At 50.2% G+C, this 24,488-nt stretch overlaps 2 protein-coding genes across 8 annotated transcripts in view; one reads left to right on the top strand and one right to left on the bottom strand.

Moving 5' to 3' along the window:
• Positions 1–24,049, top strand: Lgals8 (galectin 8). 6 transcript variants are annotated; one of them, XM_074056819.1, is made up of 11 exons: positions 1–224; positions 2,038–2,187; positions 11,297–11,385; positions 12,041–12,251; positions 13,556–13,675; positions 14,197–14,253; positions 14,917–14,943; positions 15,062–15,187; positions 15,611–15,699; positions 16,501–16,660; positions 19,911–24,049. In XM_074056819.1, exons 2-11 carry the CDS (start codon positions 2,143–2,145, stop codon positions 20,058–20,060), a joined length of 1,074 nt encoding a protein of 357 aa, XP_073912920.1. In that variant the 5' UTR covers positions 1–224; positions 2,038–2,142; the 3' UTR covers positions 20,061–24,049. The 6 variants fall into 6 exon arrangements, with proteins under 6 accessions (XP_073912920.1, XP_073912917.1, XP_073912921.1 ...); XM_074056816.1 differs by having other exon boundaries at positions 8–224; positions 16,495–16,660; XM_074056817.1 differs by lacking the exon at positions 1–224 and adding an exon at positions 238–1,048 and having other exon boundaries at positions 16,495–16,660.
• The window catches only part of Heatr1 (HEAT repeat containing 1), a 50,130-nt gene continuing 47,715 nt past the window's right edge, over positions 22,074–24,488 (bottom strand). For both annotated transcript variants that reach the window (XM_020157469.2, XM_074056815.1), the window contains exons 44-45: positions 23,309–23,417; positions 22,074–22,356 (exon numbers count right to left, since the gene is read on the bottom strand). In XM_020157469.2, coding sequence (XP_020013058.2) covers positions 22,268–22,356; positions 23,309–23,417 — 198 coding nt within the window. In that variant the 3' untranslated portion in view covers positions 22,074–22,267. The remainder of the gene's footprint in view (positions 22,357–23,308; positions 23,418–24,488) is intronic.

Raw genomic sequence — 24,488 nt, 5'->3', positions numbered from 1 at the left:
CGGTGTCAGCGCCCGGAGGCTGTGCGGGAGGTGGAGCCGGTGGCGGCCAGGGGTCCACAGAGCCACGAGGACGTCACGTTGGACGCCGGGCGCGCGAACCCGGAAATGGACGGGTGCTGACCCCCCCACTTCCGGTAGTCGTCACGGACGCCGGGTCGCGAGCCCGGACGGCAACCCGCGGCGGACAAACAACTGCGGGTGGAGCGCCGGCCGCGCGGTCCGGGGTAAGTCGGGGGCGCAGGCCTGGGATGGTGACGGTGGTCAGGGGCGCGGTGGCCAGGCCAGGGGCCCTGGAAGTCGCGCGGCCGGGGACAGAGTGGGACGTGGCTGTCTCTAAAAGAGACTTTGAGGGTGGGGGGGTCCACTCGGGGTCCTGGTTCACCCCACCCCTCCCTGGACACTCGCCCCGGGGTGTCGCCTCGCTGCCAGCCGCCCCCGGACTACGTTCCATCCGCTCCCGCATCGCGGAGGGCGCTGTCCTTCCCGGCGTTTCTAATGACAGCCCGGGGACGGCGCAGTGACAGAGCCCTGCTGCTCTCCCTCACTCCGGACGCGCGCTTTGCCACGCCGTCATTAAACCGCAGCGCAGCGCTGCGGTGCAACAATGTTGCAAATTAGAAACCGCAAGTCCCCGCTCGTCCTAAGACCCAAGGGATCAGCCTGCGCAGCTCGGGGACCAGCGGTTCCCTGCCACTCTGGGGCTTAAATGCATAGTCTCTGCTCAGGATATCAGTGATGGTTGTGGGGTGGCAACTCTGTCCTGCGGCTTTTTTGCTCTCTCCCGTGCTTCCTGAATTTCACCCCAGCAGAAGGAAAGGATCCGAGGGGTTTTCTTGCTGCTGCTGTTGTTTGGGGGGACTGGGGTTTGAACTAAGGGCTGCATGCTTGCGAAGCACGTTCTCCACCACTTGAGCCACAACTCCAGTCCATTTTGCTCTGGTTATTTTGGAGCTGGAATCTCGAGAACCGTTTCCCTGGGCTGGCCTCGAACCTCTATTTTCGCGATCTCATCCTCCCAAGTTTCTAGGATTACAGGAGCGAGCCACAGGTGCCAGGCTGGGTCTGAGGTCACCCCTGTGTGAGAGTTCTTCATACAAACTGCGTTTGGATTTAGGTGGTGAACCAAGAGGAATGCAATTTTTTTTTTCCTCAGTAGAGAAAAAGCAGTAGATCTGTTTAGCGTCTGTCAGAGTGAGAGAATTCCCGGAAGTAAAATTAGGAAACTCTAGTTTCGTTTCTCCTTTAATTTTGCTTAGAGTCATCGAGTGTTCCCTAGAGCTGTTCAGTGCTGTACTTATGGAAACTTTTATCTTTGAAAACCTGGCTGTATCCCTCCCCCCTCTTTAGCAACGGGAAAATTGTGTCTTATTGAATACAAAAGGTTGGATTTCTTCCCTTTTGATTTACTTAATTTGAAGGAGGAAGACCAATGTCTTCTGTAAATAACAGTAGCCAACTCAGTGATTCCTGCCTCTGTGTTTTAATTCATTTAGTTCTCAGAACAAACCCATCATGGGAACACTCATTTGACAGACAGAAAAATGTGAAACGAATGCTTCTGATAATCAGTTGTATAGGATTGTTCAATTGTTTAGGGTTTTCGTTTTGTTTTGTTTTTGGTGCTGGGTATTGAACCCAGTGGGCAAGAGAGCTATCTACTACTGAACTATATCCTCAGGCCTTTAAAAATATTTTTACTTTGAGATAGTCTTGCTAAGGTGCCTAAGTTAGCCTCAAACATGTGACCTCTTGCTGTGACCAAAGGCATGAGCTATCACACCCAGCAATTTTTCAGTGTTTTTAATGATAAATTCCATGTTAGAAATTTTCTGCTGGTATATTTTAAAACTATTTCCTGTACTTATAATCCAACATTGTTTAATATAGAAGTACACTAGAAAGAATGGAGGTTGAGTCTTTGTTTGTAATATATATTATGTGGTAGCTGTCAGAAAATAACAACTTAAATATAAAAATACGGTATGAAGAAAAATAATGCAGGCTTGTTTTCCTTTCCCCCATTTTGACTTTGCACAGGGCGAGTACCTGAGTTTCAGTCTGGATAACCTTTACGTGAAACGCACTTAAAATCTTACGTGAAAGAGACTCCAGTCAAGAAAATCAGCACTAAGTTGGGAAAGAATGATGTTGTCCTTAAACAACTTACAAAATGTCATCTACAACCCGGTAACTGATTTTCGTAAAATCACTGTTTCCCTGTGTTGGAGCTGAGAGCAAACCCAGTTGGAAATAATTACGCACTGGGAGAACGGCAGGAGAGAACTCAGGCTGAGTGCTGGAGGCTCAGCCTGTAATCCCAGCTACTCAAGAGGCAGAGATCAGGAGGATCATGGTTTGAGGCCAGCCTGGGCAAATAGTTTGCAAAACCCTATTTCAAAAATACCCTACATACAAAGGGGCTGGCAGAGTGGCTCAAGTGGTAAATCACCTGCCTATCAAGTTTAAGCGTGAAGCCCTGAGTTCAAACCCCAGTATGACCAAAAAAAAGAAAAGAGAAATCCAGAGAAAGTATGTAAAGTACCCACCGTGTGATAGGGACTGTGGTAGGTGCTGGCTGAAAAACAGACCTGGCTCTTGTCCCCAGTAGAAGAGGTCCCCATGACAACCCAAAGTGGTGAGAGCAGTGTCACAAACAGAGGATGTGGTGTACAGGAAGGGATTGTCAACCTTTGGTAGTGGAGGGGAAAGACCTTTAAAGAATTTTTAAAGGAAAATGAATTTCTTATTGTACAAGTTTTTTTTTTGTTTTCAGTGTTGGGGGTGCAATCCAGGGCCTCAGGACTGTATGTGCTCTGCACTGAGCCACATCCCAACTTCTTTTTTTGAGACAGGGTGTCGCTGTGTTGCCCAGTGTAGTCTTGAACTTGCAGTCCTGCCTCAGCCCCTCAAGTGCTGAGATTATAGGTGTGTACCACCACACCTTGTTTTTCATTGCCCTTTCTTTTTTCTTTTTTTGGCAGTCCTGGGGATTGAAATCAGGGCCTCATACTTGCTACCACTTAAGCAATGTCTCCAGTCTTTTTGCTTTTAGCTTGTTTTTTTTCAGATATGGTCTTGTGCTTTCATGCTGGCCTACAATTCTTCTCCATCTACCTTGCAGTTATCTAGGATTATAAATGTGAACCACCACACCCAGCTTCTTTGTTGAGATAAGTTTGTGCTAACTTTTGTCCAGCTGGCCTCCATGTATGATTCTCTTATCTGCATATAACTGGGAATGCAGGTGTGTCTTTTCATTGCTTTTAAAAAATGAAAATTGTCCATATGAACTTAATTCTTAGCTTTCTCCTCTACTTTTAAAATACTGCTTGGCACTTGAGCAGAGAAAGTGTGCAGTGCCAGTGGTGAGATGCAGTATGAAAAGATGCATCTTGCCCAGTCCAGTGCAGGTGATTCCAGATCCCCTGAGTGACTGTCATGGCTGGAACTTGCAGTCAGGAGCTGGTCTTGGTTTGGTGTGATGATGAGAATCTTTGGGGATGGAATGTCTAGCTTCTGCTTACCTGAAGTGTGTCCCGAGTGGGGGGTAGCTGAGTCTTCAGTAAGCCCCATAGGTCACTGGGACACTACTGATGATGAAGGTCATTGAAGTAAGGCCCAAGCTAGTCTCCAGCGTGTGTGGGTGCAGGTCTGATTACTTTGTGGCTGGCTTTCAATGCCATTGTGTGAGAATGAGGTATAACCACCACATCAAGCAAACTCAGTTTAGCGGAAAGGCCCTGGTGGTAATAGACTTAAACAGGAAGATTGTTTCCAGTGTACATAACCTGGCAAAGGCTGTGGACTGAGTTTCTGCAAAGATTAAAAAGCAAGCATGAAAACCGTCTGCCTCCCAAGGGAGACCGAGAGTGTCATCCTGGCTGAAGCCGGAGGATGGAGTGGAGGCCAGGTTTCGCTGCTCACTCCTGCCCTTTACGCACAAAGACACTTACTTTTAATATTGGCTAGAAAATAATGTTACAGATTAAAATCCCTGTATGTCTCTATCCTAGCATTCTGGCATCCCTTCACTTCTGGGGTCAGGGCCCTCCTGTCAAGGGGGAGCTGAGGCAAGTAGGAGGGGGCTTGGGAGGCAGCACTGCTTGGCCCTGAGGCCTCTTGGAGCAGCCGGGCATTCTCAGGACAGTTGAGATTAGCAAGTTTCCCAGGAAATGCTTTTCACAGTAGCTTTTTTCCATTTTATTTTGTTTTTTAGTTTCTCTGTTTTACACTCAGTTCTCACAAAAGGTTAAGGTAAAAAATCTGAACTGAATGGCAATGACATTTTGCTGTCTTTAAATTTCCCTCTTTTAAACATGTGCAGTTTAAACATGAATGCTGTATTACACTGAAGTCATTCTTTTAGTTGTTGTTTTTTGACCTTCCAATGTTCAAAAGGAAAAAAAAGACATTGCATGTAACTGGTGTCACTGGGATGTTTTACAGGCTAGATTGAAACCTGTTTTATTGGCTCGTGGTTATTTTGTTTTGTTAGTGATCAGTTCACACAGTGAGGAAATGTTATGGAGTCTCTCCTGTTTTTTTTTTTTTGTGGTGCTGGGGTTTGAATTCAGGGCCTCACACTTGGTAGGCAGGCGCTCTACTGCTTGAGCCATGTCCCAGCCCTTTTTGCTCTGATTATTTTAGTGATAGGGTCTCACTTTTTGCCCACATCAACCTGAACGTATTTTAACTGGGATGTCAGGCACGTACCACCACGCCCAGTTTTTTTCCACTGAGATGGGCTCTTGAAAGCTTTTTTTGCCAGGACTGGTCTGGAGCCATGATCCTCTCCATCTCACCTCCTGAGTAGCTTGGGACATAGGTACCCGGCTTCTCCTAAATTCTTTATTGGATATCATGACACACATAACTTTTAGTGTCTCTTTCAGTAATGTTTTTCTACCCACATTGGTGGGAACTCTGTTAATTCTTCTTAGAAAGGATAAGGCAAATATCGTGACTGGTGTGTGTCTTTTTTCTTATTTAGTGTATTTCTTTGACCAATCCCAGTGATAGGATTCTGAATTAAAGATGTCAGGCTTCCTTTTCTTACCAGCACAGAGCTATGCTCATGGCTGTAACTTATTACAGTGGAAGGATATGGAGCTCGGGTAAAATCAGGAGAAACCCAGCACAAGGTTCCAAGGTCCTCTTAACGCCCTGCGCCCTGCGGGGAGTGTGACACAGCTGTGAAGTGTCTGTGAGGAAGGGCTTTTCCTGAGGGCTGGTCACATGGCACCCTCTGCCTAGCACATGGCAGAGTCCAGACTCCAGGAAGGAACGCAGTTGTTCAGCATAACCTCACTGTTGTTAGACAGTAGAGGCACAGGCTTCCTCCTCACTGCTCAGAGTGCTGCGTCCTGCCTAAAATCCCAAGGGCAGGCCCAGCCACGGAAGGCCTTCAAGGAAGCCAAGGAAGATGGCAGTCAGGTCACACCTGCATGTCTTAGAAACCACTGAGACCTTGGCTGGCTCTTCTTGTCCGTTTCTTTATCTGCTTGTGTATCATTACTAGTCACGTCTGCTCGACTTTTAGACATGTGCTCTGAGTAGTCCCCCAAGCAGTTCTGGATCTTCAGCTCCTTATGGTACATCTGCCTAATGCACTGCCAGCCCTTCTCACCAGAGATCAAAGACTAAAGTCATCATCTTCCCTTTGACATGTGTTTCCTCCTGTTTGCCATGGTGAACTTCTAGAGCAGTTTCCTTTGAAATGTCCCTTGTACCTCTCTTCTCTCCACACCCACCCCCGCCAGTGTCCACTGCCACCAACCTGGATGTGTCTTCACCTCCCACTATACTTACTGGACGCAGCCTCCCAACTCCCATGTGACTGGCATTGCTAAACATCCCTTTCCTGTCACTTTGATGTGGGACCCAAGCCTCCCCTCCTGCAGTACTCCCCTCCTCCAGTACTCCCTCCTGCAGTACTCCCCTCCTCCAGTACTCCCTCCTCCAGTACTCCCTCCTGCAGTACTCCCTCCTGCACTACTCCCCTCCTCCAGTACTCCCTCCTGCAGTACTCCCTCCTCCAGTGCTCCCTCCTGCAGTACCCCCTCCTGCAGTACTCCCTCCTCCAGTACTCCCTCCTGCAGTGCTCCCTCCTGCAGTACCCCCTCCTGCACTACTCCCCTCCTCCAGTACTCCCTCCTGCAGTACTCCCTCCTGCAGTGCTCCCTTCTGCAGTACTCCCTCCTGCAGTACCCCCTCCTGCAGTACTCCCTCCTCCAGTACTCCCTCCTGCAGTGCTCCCTCCTGCAGTACTCCCTCCTGCAGTACTCCCTCCTCCAAAGCTCCCTCCTCCAGTACTCCCTCCTGCACTACTCCCCTCCTCCAGTACTCCCTCCTGCAGTACTACCTCCTACAGTACTCCCTCCTGCAGTACTCCCTCCTCCAGTGCTCCCTCCTCCAGTGCTCCCTCCTGCAGTACTCCCCTCCTCCAGTACTCCCTCCTGCAGTACTCCCTCCTGCAGTACTCCCTCCTCCAAAGCTCCCTCCTCCAGTACTCCCTCCTGCACTACTCCCCTCCTCCAGTACTCCCTCCTGCAGTACTACCTCCTACAGTACTCCCTCCTGCAGTACTCCCTCCTCCAGTGCTCCCTCCTCCAGTGCTCCCTCCTGCAGTACTCCCCTCCTCCAGTACTCCCTCCTGCAGTACCCCCTCCTGCAGTACTCCCTCCTCCAGTGCTCCCTCCTGCAGTGCTCCCTCCTGCAGTGTTCCCCTCCTCCAGTACCCCCTCCTCCAGTACTCCCTCCTGCAGTACTCCCTCCTGCAGTACCCCCTCCTGCAGTACCCCCTCCTGCAGTGCTCCCTCCTGCAGTGCTCCCTCCTGCAGTGCTCCCTCCTGCAGTGTTCCCCTCCTCCAGTACCCCCTCCTCCAGTGCTCCCTCCTGCAGTGCTCCCTCCTCCAGTGCTCCCTCCTGCAGTGCTCCCTCCTCCAGTACTCCCTCCTGCAATACTCCCTCCTCCAGTACTCCCTCCTGCAGTACTCCCTCCTCCAGTGCTCCCTCCTGCAGTGCTTCCTCCTCCAGTGCTCCCTCCTGCAGTGCTCCCTCCTGCAGTACTCCCTCCTCCAGTACTCCCTCCTGCAGTACTCCCCTCCTCCAGTACTCCCTCCTGCAGTGCTCCCTCCTGCAGTGCTCCCTCCTGCAGTACTCCCTCCTCCAGTGCTCCCTCCTGCAGTACTCCCTCCTCCAGTACTCCCTCCTGCAGTGCTCCCTCCTCCAGTGCTCCCTCCTGCAGTGCTCCCTCCTCCAGTGCTCCCTCCTGCAGTCCTCCCTCCTGCAGTACTCCCCTCCTCCAGTGCTCCCTCCTCCAGTGCTCCCTCCTGCAGTACTCCCCTCCTCCAGTGCTCCCTCCTCCAGTGCTCCCTCCTCCAGTGCTCCCTCCTGCAGTACTCCCTCCTGCAGTGCTCCCTCCTGCAGTACTCCCCTCCTCCAGTATTCCCTCCTCAAGTGCTCCCTCCTGCAGTGCTCCCTCCTGCAGTGCTCCCCTCCTGCAGTGCTCCCTCCTGCAGTGCTCCCCTCCTCCAGTGCTCCCTCCTGCAGTGCTCCCCTCCTCCAGTGCTCCCTCCTGCAGTACTCCCCTCCTCCAGTACTCCCTCCTCCAGTACTCCCTCCTGCAGTACTCCCTCCTGCAGTGCTCCCTCCTGCAGTACTCCCTCCTGCAGTACTCCCTCCTCCAGTACTCCCTCCTGCAGTACTCCCTCCTCCAGTGCTCCCTCCTCCAGTGCTCCCTCCTGCAGTGCTCCCCTCCTCCAGTGCTCCCTGGCCACTTCCTTGCCCCTAGATGGGTTTTGCCTTTTCTCGCTTCTCTGCCTGGCCGTGGGAATCCAGCACAAATCACACCTTCGCCCCAGGCTTTCTCTGGCGCCTCAGTCGGGATCTCTGCCACATGCTCCTCAGCATCTATTTGGTACTCCCGCTCTGCTGTTCAGTGGCCAAGTAGCCAGGGTTAGGGTCACAAGAAGCGGAAGCCAGTTCTCTAAGCAGAAGAAAAGTTTCGTACGTGATACTGAGCAGTTCTCAGAAGCCCAAAGCCAGGCCAGGGGACAGCGTGGCTGCAGACACGGAGTCATGACGCCTCACAAAGAGCTGTCTCTTGTCCACGTGGTACAGTGGCACTGGCAACATCCCCAGTGCCACCAATCCTCTGGCCTGGTGACTGGGTCCCCTAGCCAGAGTGAATTCTGCATCCCTGTGCTGCTGCTTGTCTCCAGTTCTAACTTGAAGTCTAAGCTAGGGTCCTGGTGGACAGTGCTGTCCATGCCCTTCCCTGTTCAGACATTTTCCGGAGAGGGAGGGGGCCTGGCTTCAGACGGCCATACAGAGCGTACCATTCATTCCATCTGAGTAGCCCCCGACTACGCTGTGGACTTCACAGTGCCCGTGCAGCTTTCTAGCTACAGTCTGCCTAATAGCTAGCCTGCATACAGCAGTAATCACCAAAAAGCAAAGCGAGGTGAATCAGCTAGGCTGTTTTGGCAAGCAACAGCAAACCTGAGCAGGGCCTACCCCATGTACTGTCTACTCTGTATTTCTACCCGCAGCAGTGTTTCATACAAGTGACAGTGGTCTGTGATGCATCAAAGCTGCTGACCCCAGCACCCTCCCCCCTGTGCACAGGAGCAAGTGCTGGTGGGTTCACAAGTGGGCCACAAGGCATTTGAGCCCCTATTGTGGGATTCCAGAAGAGTTGAGTATAGCTGATGGAATTTGGGATCATTTCCAAAGCAGGAGGCAGCCAGAACTCTGAGCATGGCTGTTTCTAAGACTGGAACAGATTGTTCATGGTTGTGAACAAGTGAGAAGAGTGGATTGTTTGGTCTCCAAAGGTTCTTTCCATCCCTAATACTAAATATGTAATTAAAAAATCATTTTTATGGCTATAAAATATAAGTGCTTATTTCAGAAATGTGAAAATATCAAAATATATACAGGAGAAAATTTAAATCCCACCTCCCACAAAAACTATGGCACCGTTTGTGGCTTGTTTCATCAGTGTTCTTGTTTGAGTGTTTTTTCACATCATCTTAGTTGAAATCATAGTACATGTAGTTTTGTAGGTTACTCTCTGAAATGAAACAGTCAGCCAGGTGTGGCACTTGCCTACAGCCTTGCAGTCCCAGCTACTTGGGAGGCTGAAGCAGGAGGATCACTGGAGCGCAGGAGTTAGAGGCCAGCCTAGGCAGCATAGCAAGACCCCATCTCAAAAGAGAAGAAAACAAAGCCACAACTGAATGTGATCTAGTATGTGTAAAATTTGAAGTTGCAAGAACTGTCCTTTTATGAAGAGATTTACACTATACGAGATACTGCTTTGTACCCTCGTGGCAGGATCACAGAGGTTCCCCGACCCAAAAGAGCTCAGGGAAGGAATGAACAGACAACACATATATAGAGAGGACCAGAAGGCTGATGACCACTCTGGCAAATTTTTTATTTTTGCATCAGGCTTATAAGCAGTACAAAGCAGGAAGTTATACAATGCAAGGAGAGTTTCTATGCCTGGGAAACAGTGCCCTCTACCTGAAAAACAACGTTCTTGCTCCAGTCTCCTAGGTTTCATCAGCGAAACCTGGACCCTCTTAGTTTCACTAACGAAACCCAGACCTCCCTGTTTTCACCTGGTTTGACGTACACAAAACCCGGTCCTGGTTGCCAAGGGCATGTCACCTGTTCCTAACCTTTCATAAACAAATACCTTCAGGTTAATGTTTCTTTTCTCTGGACAAAGGGAGCCACCCTATGTTCCCTCAGAACCCCAGTGAAAGACATGGTGCACTTGCAGCCTCTGACCTTGTCAGATTGCAGCTCATGACTCCCAACGCCCTTGGAATCAGCTGTGGCTGAAAGACCAGGGAAAATGTAACCCTATATTCTCTACTGCCACTCACCTACCATGTAGCTGTGGCTGTGGCCTTGCAGCCTGCTCCTGCCTCAGGGTTCCAGCGGGAATGGGCTTCCATGATTTCTCTCGTCTTGCTGATGGCAGCAGGGCACTCACTGCCGCAGCCCACAGCTCAGCAGCAGTGGCTTCTGCTCTGCGGGAGGTCTGCTGGATCCCAGGTTCCAGGTTGCTGGGAGTTCATGCATTCTCAGTAGCTACTGATCATCCCTCACCCCTGCCCAGGCCTGCCTGTGAGCCTCAGCGTCCAGCAGAGCTGGGTGCAGACAGAATCCAAAGGCCTGTGACTGGGGCCAATGCAGTCAGCCCGGGAACTGGAAAAGGCTGCTCAGAGAAGAGGGCTTGAACTAAGACACAGAGCACACCAACCTCCAACCTGCAGCACTTTTGTTTTTTGTATTCCTGTATTTATTGACTTACTTGAGACAGGGTCTCGGTATGTAGCTCAGGCTGGCCTCAAATTCCTAATCCTCCTTCCTCAGCCTCCTGAGTGCTGGGATTTCAGGCATGCACCACCAGGCCCAGCTTCACTTTGTCATATTTTTAGGTTGCGCCTCTTGTTTTATGTCCTGTCACTTGATCAGAGCCACCTAGTGTAAGCTGTAACGTGTATGTCGTCTCTTGGGTAGTGAGGCCTGGCCTGCACGTCCTGCTCAGAGGCTGCAGAGTGAAGGTCAATGTGGTTGTGCTGCAGGAGCTACAGTACATAGCACCGGTCTGTGGTGGCAGGATGGTGGTGGAGTCATCTCTAGGACCTGACAGTAGACAGGTCCCCCCAAAAATGAGGAGCAGGCAGAGACTGGGGCACTCACAGGGTGACTGTTGCTGCTCTTGGCTGTGGACTGGATCAGGCTCCAGAGCACTCTTCAGACATGCAGCTCCACGGTCTCCATTCTCAGGCCTGGAACCCCATGGCCTTGTGCCTCAGGTGGTCTCAGGTCTTCTGTTGGGAGCATCTGTGAGATGGTAGGGAAGGGGGGAGGAAGGCATTCCAACAAGTTCTTCATTCTAATTTCGGAATTAGCATATTAAGGGGAAGTTTTAGTTCATGAAGCTCTCAAATAGAAAATTATGCAAGTAGTATTTATCTTGTGTCTTTTCCCAGAAAGCAGAGTGATTTGTAGTATTCTAGCCCTGTTGTTCCCGTGTAGTTTTTTTTTTTTTAGTACTGGAATTTGAACCTAGGGCCTCGCACATGCTAGGCAGGCACTTTATCACTGAGCTAACAGCCCCAGTCCTTATAGCTGTTTGAAAATACCACATTCTGAGATTTATGTGCAACCTTTGAAGATGTAGTCTTTTTCTGTGTCACTGAGTTTTGTTATGATTACTTCATTAGTAATTCTGTTTATGTAAACACACATTTGTTGACATTTTTCCCCTCAGAGGATCCCCTATGTTGGCACCATTTCTGAGCAGCTGAGGCCGGGATCTTTGATCGTGATCCGAGGGCATGTTCCTAGTGATGTGGACAGGTAAGATCCTCGTGCTAGAGGGAAGATCACCGATAAACTTTGTCTTTGTGATTGTGCAATAAAAGCAAAAAGCAGTGTGGAGGTTCCGATTTGGTGGCTTCCCTGAGCACCTGCTCCAGGTGTAAACTCTGAACTGGAGTGTTGGTTACAGTGGGGCTCAGCTCTGTGTGACTGACATCCAGAGGTCACTGGCTGGAGAAAGATGTGGGGCTTATTTCCAGGAGACACCCTAAGCTTGGCAGTCATTCCGAGCAGTTATTAGAGAAGCCAGCTCCTGGCCTGGCAAGGTGGTGGGGAGTGTCCTTTTTCTCAGGACTGTCAGCAGCCAGAACTCCATCCCCATCTGAGTGGCTGGGTGTGTGCATGCAGGGTGGATGGAGGCAGGTGCTGGCTCTTAATGGTTTCCAGGGTGCCCATGTGTACTGGCCAGCAGAGCTGTCACCACTCAGGCAAGCCCAGCTACCAGGTCAGGGCTCAGTTACTGAGGAAGAGAAAAGCAAGACTGGGCAGCCTACCCTTGAGCCTGGCAAGGGGATTGCTTGCCACTGGCCAGGGTGCCTGCTGGGCCTGTGGATGAAGGAAAGAGGTCACCCACCCCTGGCCTTTCCTGGAGTGGCCTCTGATGGCTCATGTGGCCCCATCTTTTCTCACACAGATTCCAGGTGGACCTGCAGTGTGGCAGCAGTGTGAAGCCTCGAGCCGACGTGGCCTTTCATTTCAACCCTCGCTTCAAAAGATCCAACTGCATTGTTTGCAACACTCTGACCAATGAGAAGTGGGGCTGGGAAGAGATCACATATGAAATGCCCTTCCAGAAAGAAAAGTCCTTCGAAATCGTGGTCATGGTGCTGAAGGACAAATTCCAGGTGGGTTCTGTGTGGGTCTTGCTAGGGAGAGGATTCACCTGCTCACGCCGAGCAAAGACCCTGGCTCTGCAACCGCCTGCAACGCCCATCAGGTGCTAAGTGAGCAGTCACTGCCACCCTCTCTAGCCAGTCCTGCCATGCAGTGCTGTGCAGGACACAGGTCCTGTGTGGCCACCTTCTCCTAGGGCCACTTCTCCCAGCAAGGCTGAGCTCCAGACTGATACAGCATCCTGTTAGTTATGGGAGAAGGGATGACAGCCACCACCCCCAAAGTGGAAGGGAGATCCAGAAGGAGCAGACAGGTGACCCAGGGTGCGGACTAGAGGCTTTGGGAAGTTAAGTCTCCCACAAGATGGTGCTGAGAGGATCACAGCGTGGCCCCTGGCCCCCTGTGGCATGTGTGTGGCAGACATTGTTCCTGTGGCTCTCAAGCCCGCAGAGCTTCTGCAGACTGGAGACCTGATGGCTCCAGTGAGGACTCACAGCTCAGTGTGGGACAGGACATTGCTCTGAGGACCTCACTCAACCCTCTGGACTGTGCTCACCTCACCCTTTTCTGCCTTTTAGAGCCTGCATCAGTGTGTCTGTCCGTGTCCTGCGGGGCTTGGTCTGTCCTGGGTGTATCCCCCACTCCCTGAGTGAGACCCCACTGTGTGCTGCTTGTTTCCTGTGTGTCCCCTCACCAGCTCCCCAGCATCTGGAGAGAGAGGGGCCATGTGTCCTGACCCCTGTGCTGTGTGGAGGATTCACTGAAGTCATTCTGTCACCTCCTCACACCTGCAAGGCCATTGAGGTTGAAGTCGCCCTATAGATGAGCACTGAGCTTGACAAGTTCCATGGTTAGCAGACTCCAAGTGCACTTGTTACGCATCTGCTGCGTGCGTGGTCTCTGCTCACGTTCCTCAAGGACTTTAGGGGAGGGGAAGCCCCAGGTGTTGCTCCTGTGGGCCGTGAACCACGCACAGGTGCACACACACACATGCACACACATTCCTGAGTGCACGTGTCTGTCTGGGGAAAGCTGTCCAGGTGTTTAATCGGCTCAGGAACCTAAAAGCTCAGGAGCACTGCTGCTGCAGCCACAGTGATCAGATGTGAGGGGAGACCTGGAGGCAAGGTATAACACGCAGCCTGAGGACACGTTTCTTTGTCCCTGCAGAGCTGGGCATGGAAGCCAGGGCTTCCTGCTTGCTAGGCAAGCTCTGTGCACCTCGCTCCATCCCCACCCCTAAGGAAACATTTGAATTTGGAGAATACGTTCATGTGCTAATTGTGTTTGGGGGCCTGTCACTGTGTCCATCCAGGTGGCTGTGAACGGGAAGCACACGCTGCTCTACGCCCACAGGATCAGCCCAGAGAAGATAGACACACTGGGCATCTACGGCACAGTGAACATCCACTCGGTTGGCTTCAGCTTCAGCTCGGTGAGCACCCTTCCGCAGCCACATAGCCTGTTGGGACAAAAGGGTGTAACAGTCTCCCGCATTGAGGACTGACCTCCTGGAAGTGACTTTCAGACTGGCTGGATGCTTCTCCCTGACCAGGCTGTTATTGCCTGGGGACCTTAAATCTAGGACAGTTCTGGCAAAACAAACCTTTTAGCTGAATCATGTGTTCCTTCCCATGGGAGCATGCGTGCTTCTGTAGGACAGCTTCCTAGATGCAGGCTGGTTAAGTTTCTTGGTCATGGCTAACTTGTCCCAAAGATGAAGCCGGTCTGTGCTCTGGACAGCCATGCCTGGCGCTGTCGTCTTGTCATTCTGGATCTCAGTCTCTGTAATGCTTGCTGACTGGGGGCCCCAACTGTCAGGCACACTTTCAGATCCTAACTTTCAGTCATTTTTCACACCAAGTACCATTGGCCATTTTCTGGTATGTTAAACAAGTATTTTCAAAAGATGTTCTGAAGATGTTACAGTGTTACTCTGTATTATCTCTTCTGCAGGATTTACAAGGTGCCCAGGCATCGGCTCTAGGACTGACAGAGTTAAACCAAGAAAATGTAAATATTAAACCTCTTAATGATGTTGGTTTAAAATATGTTTTTAGTTGTCATGGGTGAGAGGAGGGTGGGTTTTAAAAAATTCTGTTTTTAATATGAGGCCAGTATAGCAGCAGTCATGCAGGAACTGAGGCGTGTACTTCAGATGGTCTCGCTGTTTCACTGATGGGAAGCCTGTCAGTTTAAATGACCGCCATCCCATCCCTGCCCCCACCACCCCAACCCCGTCTTGTAAACGTGCCTCATGCCTACCTGTGAACAGTCCTGTCTGCTGCCAGGCTTTGTAAATACTGAACTTCACCCCTGTGGGAACAAGGGTGGCTTGAAAATTGCATCTTTGCTGTTCATAATGGTGATTATAAACAGGCTCAATGTTTGGGGGCACTGCAAGGGATCAGTAACATATTTGAAGCTCTTGTGCAGTCCTGTGAAAAATACTTGCTTTATGGTGGAACATAAAGGGTTCCAGTGAACAGGGCTGTCAACTCCGTTCCAGGCTCAGTTGCCCTGCAGTTGCACTGGCTGCCTGTGTTGTGCCCAGGCACAGCGGGCACTGATCTGCATACTGGGGATGGCCAGGCTCAGCTCAGTAACCAGATCATCCTGCTCATGGGATGAAATGTCTTTCTGTACACGTGCTCATTGTTCTTCCTCTCCCAACAGGTGCAAAAGCCTGGCATCTCTCACCTCGTAAGTATGCTCTTGCTTGATTGCAAGTGGGACATTTTGTGAGTTGCCTGGGAAATGAGCAGCGCGGCCTGGGAGGCAGCTCCACTTCTGCACTCCTGACCGGGGTGTTTCCCTGCAGCCTAGTGCTAGAGAAGGGGACTCTTCTAAAATCATACCGAGAACCGTCTACACCAAGAGTGGAGATCTGACTGTGAACCACACTCTCACTTGCACCAAAATCCTTCCTATCAACTCTTTGTCAAAGGTGTGGAGAGCAGAAAGCTTCTTAACACTGTAGAAATTAAGTGATAATTGGCTGTTTTGTGTAACCTTCACCCCAAGTAGAATGTCAAAGCTGCCCCCGGCGTTTGTCTGCTGTCCCTGGGCAGATCTGAGTGTCTGCCAGGCCACCAAGTGTGTGTGTCTGACCTCCTCCTAGTTAGAATACAGACCCAGGCACTGGTGGCTGTGCTGGAGTATCACACACAGGAACCACTCCATGTCCCCCAGTCATTGAGTGTGTACTGTGAGCTGGCACAGGACCAGTACAGGGGACCCAGCTGGGACCACAGCAGGCTTCACCCTCTCACGGGGTCCCCGGGCCCTTAGCCATTCTCGGGGTGTTTGGACAGTTCTCTTCCGGATCCCCTTCTGCAGCTGCCTGCCTCTGACTGTGGCTTCTTTGCAGAGCCTGCCGTTCAAAGCAAGGCTGAACTCCTCCATGGGCCCCGGAAGGACAGTTGTCATTAAAGGAGAAGTGAAAACAGATGCCAAAGGGTGAGCTTCCCCGTATTACTGGTGACAACATGAACGCTGCTGCCACCGTCCTGCACCTCTGTGGGCTTGAGGGATTGAGTTGAATTAAATTGGTGTCGTGTCCTCCTGTGACATCAGACCTGTGAAAGCGTGATGAGGATACACTGCTAACAAGCTGGAGGCCAATCACGACTGAAGTCCATGTACTGACTGAGGCCTCCTCTGTCCATGAGGTCCCCCTTGCCTTGTAGCACCCCAGGCAGCCCCAGGTTAGGCATCTCTTTTTAGGGCCCCCTCATACCTGGTGACTTAGACAATTTCTACGTTAAGAACTTTTTCCAACCAGCTAGACATGGTGACATACACCTGTAATCCCAGCACCTCAGAGGCTGAGGCAGGAAGCTCGTGAGTTTGAGGCCAGCCTAGGCTGCATAGTGAGATCCTGTCTCAAAAAGGTAAAAAATAATAATGAATAAAATAAAAAGAACCTTTTCCAAGATGTCCAGTCCTGCAAGTTTGAGACAAGAGCTGCTTCCTGACAATAGCCTGTTTTCCTGGCTCAGAGAGGCCTTGCTGAGGGCCTGGCTTCAGCACCCAAGAAGCCCTGGGTGTCCTAACACAGGCTTCAGTTGTGCCTGACAGCCCCAGCCCCCACACGGATACGAGGGTCTCTGTATTTTACAAATTTTGCAGTGTCGCCCCCTTTCACTTTTCATACGTATCCAGTTCTAATGTAGTTCAAGTCTGAGGGCTAGTCCCAGAGTCTGCCCGTCCTCTTTCCTCCTTGACTAATTACATGTTTCTCTCTCTTGAAAGCTTCAGTGTCGATCTAATGGCAGGAAAATCGAAGGACATTGCTCTACACTTGAACCCACGCCTGAAAACCCAAGCATTCGTGCGAAATTCTTTTCTCCAGGGGGCCTGGGGAGAAGAGGAGAGGAGTAGCACCTGCTTCCCATTTAGTCCCGGCATGTACTTTGAGGTAAGACTGTGGTTTTTGGAATGGGACGGGAAAAAAAATCGTGGGAGTAGGGGCCGAATAAGTGCTCTGCCTCCGTCGAGTCCGGTGCATCGTGGGGGCTGTGCGAGGGCTTTTATTGGCGTAAAGACTGTAAATTCAGAGTCTTCTTTTAAAATATGGGACCTCGGCATAAATGGCGAAGCCAGTAGGGTGCCACGGTATTTGCACTGGGATTATTTGACATTCGTCATTATATTGAAAATGACCGTGTGGCCCCAAATAATACAAATTTTGGCAAGATGGGAACACATGTACTCAAGTGGACACAAGGATCCTTGAAACTGTGTGTCCGTCCTGTCCATGGCACGCGCAGCTCCACGAGGCAACCGTGCAAAGAACTGGTCCTGTTTGTGGATTTAGGGAGAATGTGCAGACGCCAGGACGTGAGCACTGTGGTGACACGCCCGCCCCAAAACACGCTTCTGGGAGTCGGAGGAGAATGAAGGCCCTTGACGTGGACGCCTGGCTGGCCGGGCTCACTCACTGCCTCATGACCACGGCTCACGGGGGGTGTCGTTTAAACTGGACGTGCTCTGGACCGTGCGGGCGCCCGTCACAGTTCATTGTTAAAAGCGTGGCCGTCAGGCTGAGGGTGTGGCTCGTGGCAGAGCGCCTGCCTCGCAACCGTGAGGCCCTGAGTTCAAGCCCAGTACCACCCAGAACAAAAGGTGAACATCACGGCTGAACAGACGATGGTGATTTCCCAGACGATGGGTTCATTCCCAAGGCCCCACCCGACGCAGCACCCCGGAATGGGGGCAGCACCCCGGAATGGGGGTAGCAGATTGGGCAGTCATGGAAGCCTCCTGAAGCTGTGGATATTGGTTTGGGACTCAGAAGGCTGGGAAGGGTGTGGAAAGCCAGGTTTAGGGCACGATTTGAACACGCCTCTAGAGGTGGCAAGGGTGGCACAGGACTTGTGGCTGGCAAGGGTCAGGACATTCAGGATAGCCTGGGGCTTGCTGGAGGGAGACACTTAGTACCCCAGGAAGTCGGTCCTTGCAGCTGGTGATAGGAAATCAGTGATGGAACTTGGTTTTGACCTATCAGGGCCCAAGTTTGGTGTATGGTATTAAAATTTAAAAAGGTAACAGTAGCTGAGTGTGATGGTATGCGCCTGTAATCCCAGCACTCAGGAGCTGAGGCTGCAGGATCAAGAGGCCAGGGCTGGGGTGTGGCTCAAGTGGTAGAATGCTGGCCTAGCATGTGGGAGGCCTTGGGTTCAAACCCTAGTACTGAAAAAAACAAAACCAAAACAAAACAAAAAAAACGAGAGAAGGAATTCAGGAAAAACACTACAGTGCAAATTAAAATATTTACTGCAACTTCACAGTCAGACAAATACCGCTGAGACCAGGCCGCTCTCCACTCTCTGAGGACAGAGTCGAAGGCTCGCTGGCTGAAGGCCCGAGTCCAGTTGGTGGTGGGTGGCGCCCTGCACTCCTGGGATCCTCAGTCATCTTTCCTCGTTAGTAATTACTAACGCTCGCTCGTACCCTCGGTGGCCAACACTGCTGTCGGTTTCCATGCTGATACTGTTTCCGGTTTCCCCAAACTTCTGATTTTCAATAGGCTGTTGACATTTTAGAACTTCCCACTCACTCTCATTTAAACAGGATATTCTTGCTGTTTCAAATTCACTTGGTAGAAATGCTGGCATATGACTGTAATCCCAGCACTCAGGAGACCGAAGCAGGAAGACTGCAAGTTCAAGGCCAGCCTGGTGACATATGAAACCGTATCCAAAAACAAATTCTTTAATATTTAAAAAAAAATTTATAGTGCTGGGAATGGAACCCAGGTACTGGCCTTTGCTAGGTGAGTGAGCTGTCACTTGAGCTATGTCCCAGCCCTTTTTGTTTTAGTTTGTTTTAGACAGAATTCTGTGCTTTTGCCTGGGCCAGCCTCAGGCAGTGATCCTTCTCTCTGCTTCTCATGTAGCTGGGATTACAGGCATGAACCACCATGCTGAGCTTGTTTATTGAGATGTAGGTGGCTTTTTTTTTTGCCCTGGCTGGTCTTAGACAGTGATCCCACTGTCTCTACCTCTCAAATAATTGGGATTACACGTGTGTACCACCATGCCCAACCCCACCCCATCTTTTAAGAACCTCTCATTCAGTACTGTAATTTCATTTGTATGCTTTTTTTTTAAAAAAAAACCGTCACGTTGATGGTTTTACCAGCTGTTCTGAGCATCAGGTGGCTGTGGAGGATCTCTGTCCACTCTTCTGTGCTCCCCTTTGCTTTCTGCATGCAGCAGTGTGCTTGCCAGTTGTGTGCTAGTTCTACTTCTCTGTGCTGTGTCCCATTTGCTGATGTTCCCACGGGGTTTGCGTCCGTCTGGTGTCCTTCCGAGGCCTCCAGGCTGTGCTCCGCTCCCTGAGATGTCTCAACACACATCACTGAAGGCTCCTTCTACAGTCAGAACTGGGATTCATTCCCGCCGTTCTCAGTGAGATAGGGTCTCGGGATACAGTATTCCCGCTGCAGTACAGCTCTGGTTCTGGTCGTTTCTGTGGTCTGCACAGCTCCGCTGTCCTCCTTTCCCTTGGCAGCCATTTCTATTTTCTATTGCCAATCTTTGAAGATTCAGGTTTGGTGCCTCAGCCTGGCCTTTGGGGATGGGATGGGGTGGCAGCCAGGCCTGGCCACCCTGTGTTTGCTTTTGAAGCTTTGCCAGGGCAAGGAGCGCAGTGCAGGCCACCAGCTGGCACTGAGTGGGCTCGAAAGTGTAGGGTTAGGTGTGTAGTGCTTTAGGACCCGGGGCTCGAGGTGCTCATTTCGCTACCTTAGCAAAGCACTGGGCACCTGTCATCCGCTCCGAGCTGCTGACATTCCCTAGGGTGAGGCGTGAGGACAGTCAGGATCCAAGGCCCTTGGCTTCCACCTGCTGTTGGAAGCAGCTTCTCAGTGAATGAGGGTCAGGACGCCAGCTTTCCTCCTTCACTAGTTCCCAGTCTTCAGTGGTGCTGGGGGGAGGGGAGGGGAAGCATGAAGTCAGAAGTCCATGGGCCCAGTGCAAGGCCCCAGTGAGAGACCACAGTGTAAGTGCCTCCTGCAGACACTCTGGCTTCAGGCCCTAGAAATCAGCACAGCAGGCTGAAGGGCTTCTAGGCACAAAGCAGGCCACCCGTTTCCTGACCGCCGTACAACAAATGAAAACTTTAAAACTGAGGAATCCCCTGGTGACCGTCTCATTTCCTCGTAGATGATCATTTACTGTGATGTCCGGGGATTCAAGGTGGCGGTGAACGGTGTGCACAGCGTGGAGTACAAGCACAGATTTCAAGACCTCGGCAGCATTGACATGCTGGAAATTGACGGCCACATCCACTTGCTGGAAGTAAGGAGCTGGTAGTCGCCAGGGCAGCCACAAAACCCAAAATACAAGTGGCTTCTGTGCTACTGGCCACATCAAAACACACCTCGCTCTTCCTACGCTGTCTATTCACTTGAGCCCATGGGACATGAATCCTGCTGGGCGTTCCTGACCTGGTGTGCAGTGTGACCACTTCCAGCTCCTAGGGGCAAACCTGGGGCAGTTGCAGCTCACATACAGCCAGCAAGGCTCCCCCTGCTTGGCCTCCTTCTAAACCAGATAAACAGGTAGCTAAGTGCCTACTGTACTGCAGTGGCTACCGTGCTAGCAGCTGGACACGAAGCAGGGTGGTACACAGCAGCAGTGCGCTCGCTGTTCTCTTCTCACAGAAGCTGAGACTTCTGTGTCCTACCATTGTGCGTGGTCTGCCTCCGGGTTCGTCAGGGTTGAGAGTTTCGCAGCCGTTAAGTCAGCTAAGCTGTTACTAGAAGACACTACTCCGCAGTGATCCCTTCAGGATCAGCACCTATCACTGGCAACCTTTAGCAGTCTCCTGGCTTTCTTGCACAGTTTTACAAAACAATTAACACTATGATAGCTGAACACAGCAGAAACATTAAGGCAAAAAGCAAATGTTGTTGACATTAACTGATGTCATTCTTGAAGGCAGCTGATTCCTGTTGAGTCAAGGTCTGTGTACACCTAGGGGAAGTTTTTGGTGGAGGCTGGGCGGACACAGCTCCTAAGATACAAGTAGGTAGCAAAGTCATGTCAGATGAGACTTAGTGAGCACACAAAGCAGACGGCTATCAGGAAGCAGAGGCTGTTCCCGGGAGCCCACGGGAACCCAGGGGAGCAGGAGGCAACTGCTCTTACAAAGATTAGTCTATCACCATCAGCAATGGAGATCAAAACCTTGTTCTGCTTTAAGTGATTAAAATCAAACCTGTATCAGCAAGTTACACTGTTGCATTTCTGTAATTTTTGCTAGTTGAAGATTGCTGGCAGAAGTTCCGTGTAGATCCTTCACAGGTCAGATCTTGTTACAGGAGAGTTCAAAGGTTTGGATGTGGGCCATGGGGAGAAGCTCAATTGGTCCGATCATGTTACTGTACTAAACTCCTGGACAGAATGCCAGGATTTAGGAATAGTTTCCTAACAGATTTCGTTAGCTACTTATATTGATGTTGAAAAAAATACAGTATCAATCTTGGTTTTTTAAAAATCATTGTTGAAACTACTAGCTCTTAAGTCTTTTCTTATGTTAATTTATTAGGCCAAGTCCTGCCAAACTCAAAAAGATGCGGGGAGGGGACAGTGAGTTGTAGGAGGGAAGAGGGCTCTGCAGTCCCCCACGGTCATTTCTTCATAAAGAACGCTAGTGGAGGATGCCATGCTGGAGACTGACAGGCACTTAGGGAAGATAAAAGCACACTCCTACTCTGTTCTCAGAGTCTTAAAAATTCATTTTCATTTGTGTGCAGCTAGTAAGACTGACTCATCGATAGATGGTTTAATTTTATTTGAGCCCTCCCTCACTTTTCAGCTTCACCATCACATAGAACTGGAGATTAGAGAATTTAAGATGTACTGATACCTCCTCACATGAGCAATTCTGAATTCACCACCAGAATGTGCTCACTTGTAACTGTGGAGGGAGGGAGGCTCCCTCCCGCCGCCTACCGTTCAGGCCCATTTGTGTGAAGAGCCCCGCATGGGTTGTTCCATAGGCAGTTGCCTCCTCCCTCCCCACAAAAGAGGAAAAGACAAAGGAGACAATCATAGTTCTGAGCTAAAAGTGCATTCCAGAACTGCCTCAAGGCACACACACAAACTCAGGCTGAAGTGTCACTCTACGCAAAATGAAAAGCAAAAACTCATACGGCGTTAGTAAATGAACTGCATCAAGTGCAAATGCTGCCATCTTCTTGAGTAGAGTGACTCTGAAGGAACCCCGAACAGGGGCTCCGTGTACACGAGACACTGCTGAGCACACGACACAGACCAGGGAGGGAGGGCTTCACGCCCAAGGAGCGACAAACACAGTCTGTGTTAAAGACATCTCATTTAATCTTTAGCAATTTTGTACAAAATGGCAGGAGATGCTTCTGTGACAGCCCAGACCAGGCGGGGATTCTGAAGAAGTCATTAAATATCTGCAGGTGTGAAAGCACCAAAAGTAACATGGCACCAAACACCCCAAATGAAAATATAAAGGTAAAAAAGCCTGCTCAACAGAGCAGGCTTCAGAAGTAGCTCTGCAGCGGCTCCCCGAGCGTGGCCTCCAGTTGCTGAATGGTCTTTTGGCACTGATGCTCAACTTCTTCACATTCATCTAGAAAATGAAAACTCAAGAATTAAAAGCAGGTCCACCAGCCACCCTGCCTCAGTGAGGCTGGCCCAGTCCTGACTGTCGTTCTCTGGCGATGGCGCATTGCTCCCTTCTGCCTCCACTCCCTTCAGGTAGGGCTGGGAGGCTAAGCCAAACCCAGCTGTCAAACCCAAGGTGCTGCTATGCTGTAGGGCCCCCATAGCCCCTTGCCGGGTCACACACAGGATGACATACATGCCTCTGTGCAGGACACACAGTGAACCACTGATAGGAAAACACTGTCTCCTTGCCACCATCCCCTTGTAATAAGAAGGATCGTGCTCAGGACCTGTGTTCCAGCACGGTGCATTTGGACTGTTTAAGCCAGCACCACCAGTGACACTCACTGGCTTAGACAGTAATCCTCCCATTTGTGCTCCTCTGCTTATCTGGTGTGACAGGCACACATCACTGTGCACAACCACTGGTTGAGATGGGGGTCTCTCAAACTTTTTTGTCCAGGCTGGCCCTGAACCACGATCCTCCCGGTTAGCTAGAGTACAGGGTTTACCGTGCTTGGCAGAGTTTCCTCCTTTCTAAACAGGAACAGTGCTGTTTATCCCAGTGAGGACGAAGTGAGATCACCCGGTAAAGCTCCTGACCCTGAGCACCAGACAAGTGCTGATCATCGTTATGATGGATGTTAGACTGCATCCCAGTGACACTGGGGACCAAAATGATCATATAAACGTATGAGGTAGTCTGTATGAGCACAAACCCCACAGGCGTGAAGCCAGTGAGAGTGCATGAGTGATGAGAACCTCAGATGAACAGGTGGGGCTCCTGACCCACAACCCAGCCTGGGAACACGGCAGGCCTGGACCTGCTGCGAGTCACAACATCCAAACCTGTGGCCCCATCAGGCACACTCACACAGAATTTTACCCTAATTATTGCTTAACAGTTCAGGAATTACCTTCCATCAATTCTGCTAGGAAAGGAATGGATTCTGGTAGCAGGACAATGTAATTCTCCTTCAGTTTTTCAGCCAGTGCTAACACAGTAATCAAGGCTGCAAACCGCACCTGGCAGGAGTAAGAAAGAATTTTTATTTGTTTATTGCTGTAATTACTATTGTAAGTCCTGAACTGACTGGAGAAGAGCTCTTTTTTAAACCAGATGTTCTTTCATGTGTTTTTATTTCACTCTATCACCCTGCCCATTCAGCTCCCATCTTATTTAATCTAGATCCGTCTATAATAAATCTTATAAATCAGTATTTCTCAAACTGTTCCAGCTCTTTAGTGTGAATGTCTTTTAATGTTATTTTCCTTTAAGAAAAACACTAACATAAAATGTCACATGCAAACTTCAGTGTGTCACCAAACTTAACTGCACCAGAGCTGGATAATCCATTGCATTGCCTGAGGTGGTGCCAACATGGCAGTTTCTGCAAGACCCAGTCCCTCACCGTGGTCACCATTTCAGTGGTGTGAGGAGCTGGGGCACCTACTTGGGTTACACTGTCTCCTCAGCAATGAAGAAAAGTCACATGAGATTTTCTTGATGTTGTGCAACTAAGATACAATACTAAAATATACCTGATGCTACATCTTATGTAACAACCTGTGATTTAAGCTGCTCATCGAAACAGTTTACTGTTTTCATTTCCTAATAAGTAACTATAAATTTGAAGGAATAAATCCTATAAATAAAAGTCTGCTTTGGTCTTTTTTACCCAATGAGGGTCTACTATGGTAATTAGTTTGAGAAATGGTGATTCATTGCCAAAACCATATGGAATTTTGACTTTCATTCAACCCACCATGTCACTGTCAGTCTGCAGCTACCACTTATTCACCAGAATCCTGAGCCTAAGTATACAAAGAGATGTACAATGTCCTAACTCAGAAGTGTTCTGTGGACAAACTGAAAGCATTTATCTCACGCACAATGACATTTAAGTGGCACTTTAAAAACATAAGGCAGTGGCTTCAAGTTTTTGCTATTCAAGATTTAAAAGTATTTAGAACTATTTCAATGCTTCTGTCCACCACACCATGGGAGTGGAGGAGACTGCTATTTATGAATGGCCTGTAAGTAAAATAAATTTGTTTGAGTTGAGCTTCTGCATAACACAGTGGACAGGACCTCTG

This window comes from Castor canadensis, chromosome 15, assembly GCF_047511655.1.
Source record: "Castor canadensis chromosome 15, mCasCan1.hap1v2, whole genome shotgun sequence".
Taxonomy (NCBI): Eukaryota; Metazoa; Chordata; class Mammalia; order Rodentia; family Castoridae; genus Castor; species Castor canadensis.
This window is presented reverse-complemented; position numbering and strand designations above follow the sequence as displayed.

Coding starts and splice junctions, on each gene's coding strand:
- Lgals8 (XM_074056816.1), top strand. CDS start 2,143: ATGATGTTGTCCTTAAACAACTTACAAAATGTCATCTACAACCCG. Junction 2,188..11,296: donor AAAATGTCATCTACAACCCG/GTAACTGATTTT, acceptor TTTTCCCCTCAG/AGGATCCCCTATGTTGGCAC. Junction 12,252..13,555: donor TGCTGAAGGACAAATTCCAG/GTGGGTTCTGTG, acceptor GTGTCCATCCAG/GTGGCTGTGAACGGGAAGCA.